Source organism: Manis javanica, chromosome 17, assembly GCF_040802235.1.
Source record: "Manis javanica isolate MJ-LG chromosome 17, MJ_LKY, whole genome shotgun sequence".
Lineage (NCBI taxonomy): Eukaryota > Metazoa > Chordata > Mammalia > Pholidota > Manidae > Manis > Manis javanica.
This window is the reverse complement of record NC_133172.1, coordinates 1752514-1761916: the sequence shown is the minus strand read 5'-3', so window position 1 is coordinate 1761916 and position 9403 is coordinate 1752514. Positions and strand designations below refer to the sequence as shown.

The 9403-nt window shown below is 45.1% G+C and overlaps 2 protein-coding genes across 2 annotated transcripts; one reads left to right on the top strand and one right to left on the bottom strand.

Annotated features, from left to right (window-relative positions):
- The first annotated feature begins 1894 nt into the window (after positions 1-1894).
- Positions 1895-2833, top strand: LOC108385250 (olfactory receptor 6Z7-like). Its single transcript, XM_037025709.2, has one exon. It carries the CDS (start codon positions 1895-1897, stop codon positions 2831-2833), a length of 939 nt encoding a protein of 312 aa, XP_036881604.2.
- A 3405-nt stretch (positions 2834-6238) lies between these two features.
- On the bottom strand, positions 6239-7177 carry LOC140847203 (olfactory receptor 6Z7-like). Its single transcript, XM_073226780.1, has one exon. The coding sequence runs from the start codon at positions 7175-7177 to the stop codon at positions 6239-6241; it is 939 nt and encodes a 312-aa protein (XP_073082881.1).
- Positions 7178-9403: the final 2226 nt, after the last annotated feature.

Genomic DNA, 9403 nt, shown 5'->3' with positions numbered 1-9403 from the left:
AGCACTTTGCATTTGGTAAATGCTGATGAATGAGAACTGCTCTCCTTGCCAGTCTTCATTCTGGCACTCAGGACCCCAGAATTTATATATGGGCCAACTGGGGCCCAGAGAGAGTGAGCAACTTGCTCAGAGGCCTCTTAGGGAGGAAGTGGCATGTGCAGGATTCGAAGACATGTCTGCTTTATTCCAAACAAGGTCCTTGTAGGAGGCCGAAGACAGGATCAGAGTAAACGTAACCTGTGCTGCATACCTGGGACAGATGTAGCTGCCACGCAGCACCAGGAAAGGCACTGTGCAGGCAAGGGGGCTGAAGACAGCTCTCAGGCACGTGTCAGAAACCCAGCCTTGTGCAAGGCACTGGTAAGTAGTAAAATCAGACAGAACTGATATAAAAGATCTTAGTGATCTCACTTCATACTTGTAGCCTCTGGGAATCTCAGTTCTTCATCTTTAACCATAGGAAAATGCCATCTATTTTGCAGGGTATTCAGAAGTTAATGACATTTTTGTGTTAAAAGGGCCCAGCCTGGACATAGATACATGCCATTAACGTTACCTCTTTTCAGTGAGAGTTTTCTTGGGGGAATGGGTATAACCTTCTCTAGGAGAAATCAGGAAAAAGGTTTCCCATCGGTTTTTCTAGAAAATTGCCATAGTTGAGTCTCTTCTCTAATAAATGGTGGTAAATTTCACCACTAAATGTGATCATATCAGTAGAGGAATCTCAGAATAGGATGAGTAGAGATATCTCTACTCCGAGGTACCCAGAAGAACCACTGAAGTTCGTTGAAGAGTTTTTTAAGTGCCACCTAAAAAAGAGATTGATCCAATTTTATCAAAAGTAATTTCATTTGTATAGAACTTCCCCTTGATTTTCTTATACAATCTCCATGACATCTCAGGGGAGCCATTATCATTCTCTGCATTTCTCAAGGAAAAGCTAAGGCTTGCCTAAACTGGGGTGCTAACAGTTGTGACCAGCAAACAAGGAAAGGTGAGCGTTCTCCCAACCACGTCACACTGACTTCCAAACTAACAGCCAGCAGAGACCAAAGTGAGGGTCACCTCGCAATAGTCCTAAAGCTCCCAGACAACACCCCCTACTGTTTGCCCCTGCAGCTACTGAGACGTGTGATGTTTGGTGACCCGACTCTGAGCCGCCTGCCCTGAATAAACATGCATTGAGTGTGTACAACATAGTAGGCAGTGTGCTGGGGAGAGGGCCACGGGTAAGGCAGACCTGCCCCTTCCCACAGGAGGCTGACGATCCAGTCGGACAGACACTGAGTAACCGAGCAAAAATGAAGTAGTTAAAATAATAGCAATCACTCTGAAAGAAAGAAAGGGATAGAGAACAGTGACACGAGGTGTGAGAGAAGACTTCCAAAGAGGGCCTGTCTGAAGATAAGACATTGAAAAATTAATGCCAAGAATGCCAAGGGTTCCCAGAAATGGGCAAAGCAAGAATAGAGAGAAGGGTGCCTCTGGCAGAAGGGACTTCCTGTGGGAGTTCTTTAAAGCTTGAAGGAACTTGGAGCTTTTGAGGGAGTGACCGGGCACCCATGGGGCTTCAGGAGAAGGAGGAGCCATGACATGAGTTGGACCGAAGTAGTTGGGCAGGATCAGAAAACTGGAGGCCTGTAGCCATCATAAGGGGCACGATGCTGGCTCTGGGAATAACGGGGACTGTCCAGCTATAGGCGGAGGGTGACCCTATGTGAGCTATGAGTTTGGAAGATCCCATGAGCTGCTCCCTGGAGAAAGCCTGTGGAGAGCAGAGAAACCAGCTAGGAGGTCATCCCCACTTGCTCAAGTAAGATAATGGCTTGGGTCTAGGGTTAGGGAAGATGTAGATAGATTCGCAAAATACATTGTAGATACATTTTGTTCTTAGATGGAGAGGTCCCTGGGGGAGCCCAACGTGACCGCGGTCCCCGGGTTTGTCCTGCTGGGCTTGTCCACAAGCCTCCGTCTGAGGGGCGTCCTGTTTGCCGTCTTCCTGACGCTCTACCTGCTGACCCTCCTGGAGAACATGCTCATCGTCTACCTCACCTGCAGCCACACGGAGCTGCACAAGCCCATGTACTTCTTCCTGGGCAACCTGAGCTGCCTGGAGATGTGCTACGTGTCGGTGACCATGCCCAGCCTGCTCGTGGGGCTGAGGACCGGGCCCTGCCGTGTGCCCTTCACCGCCTGCATGACCCAGCTCTTCTTTTTCATCTCCCTCATCTGCACAGAGTGCACGCTCCTGGCCTCCATGGCCTACGACCGCTATGTGGCCGTCTGCCGCCCACTCCACTACCCGCTGCTCATGCGGCCCCAGGTCTGCCTGGGCTTGGCCGCGTCCTCTTGGCTTGGGGGGCTGCTGGTCTCAGTGATCAAGACGTCGTGCATCGCCAGCCTGTCCTACTGCGGCCCCAATGTCCTCAACCACTTCTTCTGCGATGTCTCCCCTCTGCTCAACCTGTCCTGCACCCACGTGGCCCTGACGGAGCTGGTGGACTTCATCTCTGCCATCGTCATCCTCTGGGGCTCTCTCCTTGTGGCCATGGCCTCCTATGTGGCCATTGGTAGGGCCGTGCTCCGCATGCCTTCAGCCGCTGCCCGGCACAAAGCCTTCTCCACCTGCACCTCCCACCTGGTGGTGGTGGGTATCTTCTACTCAGCCACTCTCTTCATCTATGCCCGTCCCAACCGCATAGAGGCCATGGACTTCAACAAGGTGCTGTCTGTCATCTACACAGTAGTCACCCCCATGTGCAACCCCGTCATCTACTGCTTGCGGAATAAGGAGGTCCAGGCAGCATTCCACAGAAGCCTGCAGTGGTGCTGAAGCTGACCAGCTGACTAGGGCACAGGGGAGAGCTCAAGTTATCAGTACTTTACATTTTTTGTTGAGATATAATTCATATACCACACATTTCACCCTTTAAAAACGTTCAGTTCAGTGGTTTTTAGTACATTCAAGAAATTGTGCAACCATAATTTCAGAACATTTCCATCACCATCAAAAGAAACTCATGCACATCAGAAGTCACTGCCATCCCCTGCACCTCCCGGCCTTCAGAAACCATGGACCTGCTTCCTGTCTCTATGGATTTGCCTATTTTGGACACTTTGCATAAATGTAATCATATAATATGTGGCCTTTTGTGTGTCTTTCCCTTAGCATAAGTTTTTAAGGTTCATACATGTCATAGCATGTATCAGTAATTCATTCCATTTTATGGCTGAATAATATTCCATTGTATGGATAGACCGTGTGTTGTTGACCCTTTCATCAGTTGATGAATATCTGGGTTGTTTCCACTTTTTAGCTATTAAGAATAATGCTGCTGTAAACATTGTATACAACTTTTTGTGTGGCCATGTATTTTCATTTTTCTTAGGAATATGCCTAAGAATAGAATTGCTGGGCGGTATGATAACTCTATATTTAATGTTTTGAATAACTCTCAAACTTTTTTCCAAAGCATTCAATACCCTACTTTAAAAATATATATGTATGTCAGTGTAGGGAGGGCAGTTATAAATGGCAATTTATAGATGAGATATTGTAAACGATCAATGAGTCTAAGAAATATCCTTGGTACTCAGGGTAAATGCTGATTACAGTAAGTTACATCATCACTGTATCAGATCAAGAAAAATTCACATGATTATTAGAATCTATGGCCGAGGTAGCTTAGAAAGCTGGGCACTTTTCTTGTCATTTGCTGCTGGTGACATAAATTGTTAGAACCTTCTTGGAGAGCAACCTGGTATCATCTACTAAAATTTTCATTAAACCTACACTTTGACCTAGCGCCTCCACTTTAGTAAATATCTTATAGGGAAATTTAAACACTGGTTTATATATATAAGGATGTGTAAGGCGGCTTTGTTTTAAGTGACCTGAACTGGAAATAATGTGACTATTCACCAATAAGATAGTTACTAAGTCACGGTGTCTCCACATTGTGAAAACTTATGAAGCTACTTTTTAAAAGGGAAGTAGTTATAGCTCTCTATATTGATATGGAATCTTGATATATTTCTAAATGAAAAGGTAATATTTTTGTAAATTTGCATGCAGATACTCCAAGGCTCAGCTTCTGGTTTCTTTTTTTATGGAGTTTTCCCTAATTGCCCAGACTCCTGGGCACAATGCAAGGCCTCCCCTGTTCCCCTGCGGCTCACCCTTCACGCAGGGTGAGACGGGAACAGGAGCGCTGCAGTATGGGCCTCGCCAGTCCCGCCCAGCGCCAGGGCTCCGAACAATGCCTGGTGCACATTAGGGGCTCAGTAAATTTGGCTGAATAAATAAATGCGTAATTCCTTGAAGAAAGATAATGTCTTATTGGTCTCATATCTGCAGTGACTTATGGCTATAATATACCTACTACTAAGAACTTGCTGAATTCCAGACCCTGTGCAAAGCCCTTTATATAGATCATCACACCGTAAGCCTTATGACCACACTCTAAAGGAGGTACATGTGACAGAGATTGTTGTCATCTACCAACATCAATTCGTCCTTTAGTAATTGATCCACCAAATCTCTGCTGGAAACATAGCCACCCAGAAAAAGAAGCTGTTTTCCACCTTTTTTTGTTCATACATGGGATCTTATGAGTATGTGCTGGACAAAGGTCAGTGGCAAAGTTTCTGGTTATGCTTTTAAAAGGAAGGAGAGTTTCTTGTACTTCCTTTGTTCTCCTTCTCTTCTGCTAGGAATACAGACATGATGGCTGGAACGAGAGCAGCTGTGTTGGACCCCGACCTGGGAGCTACATCCCGAGAATGATGGCTGCCACAACAATCCCAAACCAATACTGCTACATCAATGAGAAATTAGAATCTATCCTGGTCAAGCCACTGTGTTGTGGCTGACCCCATCATGTAACTAATATGATGTTGTATTAGTCAGCTATTGCTGAAATACTGCTATGTAACAAGCAATCCGTAAATAATTCCAGTGGCTTCAATAGCAAACTCTTTTTCTGGCTTGTGGATCTGTGGGTTGACTGGGGTTCTGTTTTAGGCTGTGGGTCAGGATTAAGTCTGTTCCACTTGTCTCTTATCCAAGAACTAGAATATGCTCTGTTCAAGGTAAACAGCAAGAAGGCAAGTGGAAATAGTGGCTTCTTATGGCTTCGGCTCAGAACTGGCACCCTCTCAATTTGGTCCATATTCCATTAGCCAGAGAAAATTATATGGCCAAACCAGAAGTCAGGGGATGCTCAACTTCTGCCTGTAGCATTCATTTTTTTCTTCAGAATAAAGTCCTAAAGTGGAAGTGGTGAGTACGAAGGTATTGGAATACTCAGTGCTTTTTGTATCTATTAACAAATTGCTTTTCTAAAATGTACCCATCCATACTCTCACAAACAACACCAGAATATGGTCATTGCTCTTGCGATATTGTCAAGATGAACTTTTGTTATTTAAAATAAAAATTCAAAATATGCTAGTGTGATGAGTCAGTCATTCCATAGAAGGTCATTTTTCTAATTTCCATTTTCTTTTGTAATGTGTTTATTTATTCAAATATATAATAAATATGGTTAATAACTGTTTGATACATATCCTCTCAGATTTCTTTCTAGTTATATATTAACAAAAATTTTCAACAGGTGTATTTATCATTGCTGTTTTACAAAACTTTGACACATTCACATACTGCTCCTTTCATTTTTAACTCAAACATACCATCTCCCCATGACAGTATCTACAGGTCTGGTTTAATCTCTTTAATGGTTGCATGTTATGTCGTAGTGTAGATATAACATATTATATTTAAATAATATCCCGTTGGTGGGCATTTGAGTTATTTCCAATAATTTCCAATAAAATAATGTTATTACAAATCTCACAATTTTGCAATAAACATTATTGTACATATATTTCACACATGTGTGTTTATATTACAAATATATTTTTTTCAGTAGGCATGGAGTAAATTGTTTTCAGTTTCCCTTGAAAAATTCAGTTTGCATTTCTCAGATTACTAGGAAAGCTGCACATTTTCTTGCAGGCCACCAGCCACTTGTATTTTTCCTTTCACCACCTTCCTACTCGGGAATGTTTTTCTTTTGAAGTATTCCTATTTTTCTCATTTATTAAAAGAAATCTTTATATATTATGGTGCAAATATTTTCCTCCAGGTTTCTATTTGCCTTCTAAGCTTGTGTCTATGTTTTTGGCCGTGAAAGTTTTAAAATCAGTACTGGGAAACATCAATTCCTGGTGGAGAGACTCAGCGTGGGTGGAGGGTTTTCCGCAGCACCGCGTGGACCTCCCTGTTCCGCAGGCAGTAGATGATGGGGCTGCACATGGGCGTGGCCACCGTGTAGATGACGGACAGCACCTTGTTGAGGTCCGTGGACTCGATGTGGCTGGGCTGGGAATACATGAAGAGGACCACTGAGTAGAAGATGCCCATCGCAATCAGGTGGGAGGCACAGGTGGAGAGGGCTTTGCAGCGGGCAGCGGCTGAAGGCATGCGGAGCACAGCACTCCCGATGGCCACATACGAGGCCAGAGCCACTAGTAACGACCCACAGAAGATGGCAATGGCAGAGATGAAGTCCACCAGCTCTGTCAGGGCCACGTGGGTGCAGGACAGGTTGAGCAGCGGGGAGACATCGCAGAAGAAATGGTTGAGGACATTGGGGCCGCAGTAGGACAGGCTGGCGATGCACGATGTCTTGATCACCGAGACCAGCAGCCCCCCAAGCCATGAGGATGCGGCCAAGCCCAGGCAGACCTGGGGCCGCATGAGCAGCGGGTAGTGGAGTGGGCGGCAGACGGCCACATAGCGGTCGTAGGCCATGGAGGCCAGGAGCGTGCACTTGGTGCAAATGAGGGAAATGAATAAAAACAGCTGCATTACACAGGCCGTGAAGGGCACATGGCATGGACTGGACCTCAGCCCCACGAGCAGGCTGGGCATGGTCACCGACACGTAGCACATCTCCAGGCAGCTCAGGTTGCCCAGGAAGAAGTACATGGGCTTGTGCAGCTCCGTGTGGCTGCAGGTGAGGTAGACGATGAGCATGTTCTCCAGGAGGGTCAGCAGGTAGAGCGTCAGGAAGACGGCAAACAGGCCGATCCTTATGTCTGGCCTGGTAGACAAACCCAGTAGGATGAATTCCTGGACTCTGGACATGTTGGCCAATCCCAGGGACCTCTCCATCTAAGTGAAGAAGGAAACAGGTTTGTAGAGGCCGCGGTCCACGCAGAAGTGAATCGGTGAAGGAGGAGGGGCAGAGCGTGTGCCTGGGGCCCCCGGTGTAGCCTTACTGCTGAGGACTGGGGCGGGGCGGCCGGAGCGCCACAGAACTAGGAAGGGGGGACTTGCACCTGAACGTTCCGGTGCCTCTGTGGTCTTCGGCGAGGACTCGACCGTCCGAGCCCCGGTTTCTTACCTGTACGGAGGAGGCGAGACCCTTCCCCACGGGCCTTTCATCCTTAAAGACATGAAGTGTGGCGACAGAAAGAGAAGGCGCTCCAGAAAGTGAAGGGTGACTGTTATTTCTGAATCTTTGGTGACTTTAAGTGTTCTTTTCTGAGTTGGGTTCTTTCCCTCCTCCTTTCTTGTTTTTGAAAAGTTTCCAGCACCCCAGGGGTTGTCTGAACTATTTTAAATAAAGTAAGAATCACAGTTCCCTTATTCTGAGACGTAGACCTCTTTTAACTAGCTGAATTTCTGGAGGAAATCTGCCACTGTTTATTAGAGAAACATGCTGGCAGGAATCGTTTTTCTGAAGAGACCAGTGAGAAATTTCCTCACCCACCCCTTCCAGAAAGACCTTTCTTTCAGGGAAGAATCTACATATGTGGATCATCACTTATGTGTCCCTGCACTGTGCTGTGGTTTTTGAGCGCACAGAGATTGATTAATTTTCATAACCCTACAAAAATAAGCATTATTTTACCCATGCATACACATGACTGTACTGAAGCTCAAGGTAGTAAGCAACTTGTACAAAAGGAAGGGGGTTAGAAGTAGGGGTGCTTGGCCTCTGCTATAATGCTGGGGAGCCGGCATGATTTTCAGGTGACTGACAGGCAGACATTATGCTATTTGGACTTAGTCTGACAGCATTTATCACATGTGTTTGAGTATATTCCATGTACCAGGTGCCTGAAATCAAACAGTGAAGAACTCCAATCTCGGTGAGCTTTTGAAATTTATATTCTGGGTAGTGAGGGATCAAGAAAGCAAATGGAAGGACAAGTGTAGGATGAATCTTGGGGAAGGGCTGAGGAGAAAGCAGAGCAGCCTGGTGCCAGTGCGGGGGAGGCTTTTTGGAATGGGCAGGCAGAGGATCCTGTGGGGGGGGAAGGGACATCTGAGTTTCGTTCTGCTAATGAGAAAGAACAAGATGAACAGGGGTCTTGTGGAGGAGCTTTCTAGGTGGGACAGGACAAACCAAGGGCAAACACCTTACACCAGGCAGGAGATCAACTTCTTCAAGGAAAATAAAAGCCAGTGTGGCTGAAGGAAAGTCCCCCCCGCACAAAGTCCCCTTCCCTGTGGGTCCACAGCATTCTGTCTCTGAGCAGTCTAGTCTCTAAGTCAAACATTCCCAGTGAAAATTTTCAGAGACAAAGAGTCAGAGGAATGGAATGGAACGAAGCCCAGGAACACACACAAATATACACAAACTTGATTTGTGCATAATTTGTATTGAAGATTCCTGGGGAAGAGGATGGACTTTTCAATGAATGTTTCCTGGATATCAGTCATCCACACAGGAAAATAAGAAGAAACTGAAATTATACATCACAGCACATGCACAAAAAGTCAATTTCAGGCGAACAAAAACCCATAATCTGGAAGTACGAATCTCTGAAACTTTAGAAAACAAAACTGTCAAATCACTGTGTTGTACACCTGAAACCAACGTCATGTTGTACGTCAACTATACCCCAACAAAGGAAGACAAATGTGAAAAAAAAAGAAACAAAAAAAAGAAATAGAAATACATCTTCATGATCCTAGGGGTATGGGAAACAATGAGACTAAAGGAAAAGAACTTAGAACTAGATAAAATTCTAATCTATAAGATAAATTCTAATCATCACAAAAAATTAAAATAAAAGCCACAAACTGAAAAAACATACCTGCAATACCTCTGAGTGATGAGGGATCCCTATGTCAATGTACAAAGAAATTGGTCAACTAATACACAGAATAGTTTTTTTCAATGGGAAAAAGTTTGAATATATAACTCACGGAAGAACAGTTCATCACTCAAAACATGGAAACATGCTCATCTCATTAGGAAACAAGGACATGGACACTGAAACCAAAATTAGATACCATTTCACACCTGCGGAATTGGCACAAATGTAAATGTGAAAATAGTTAAGTTTAACAATGGGAACGTTCATACAGAGCTCCTGGGAGCCTGAA

What these genes read in the sequence shown, in the direction of transcription:
- LOC140847203 (XM_073226780.1), bottom strand. Translation starts at nt 7,177, where the DNA reads ATGGAGAGGTCCCTGGGATTGGCCAACATGTCCAGAGTCCAGGAATTC.
- LOC108385250 (XM_037025709.2), top strand. Translation starts at nt 1,895, where the DNA reads ATGGAGAGGTCCCTGGGGGAGCCCAACGTGACCGCGGTCCCCGGGTTT.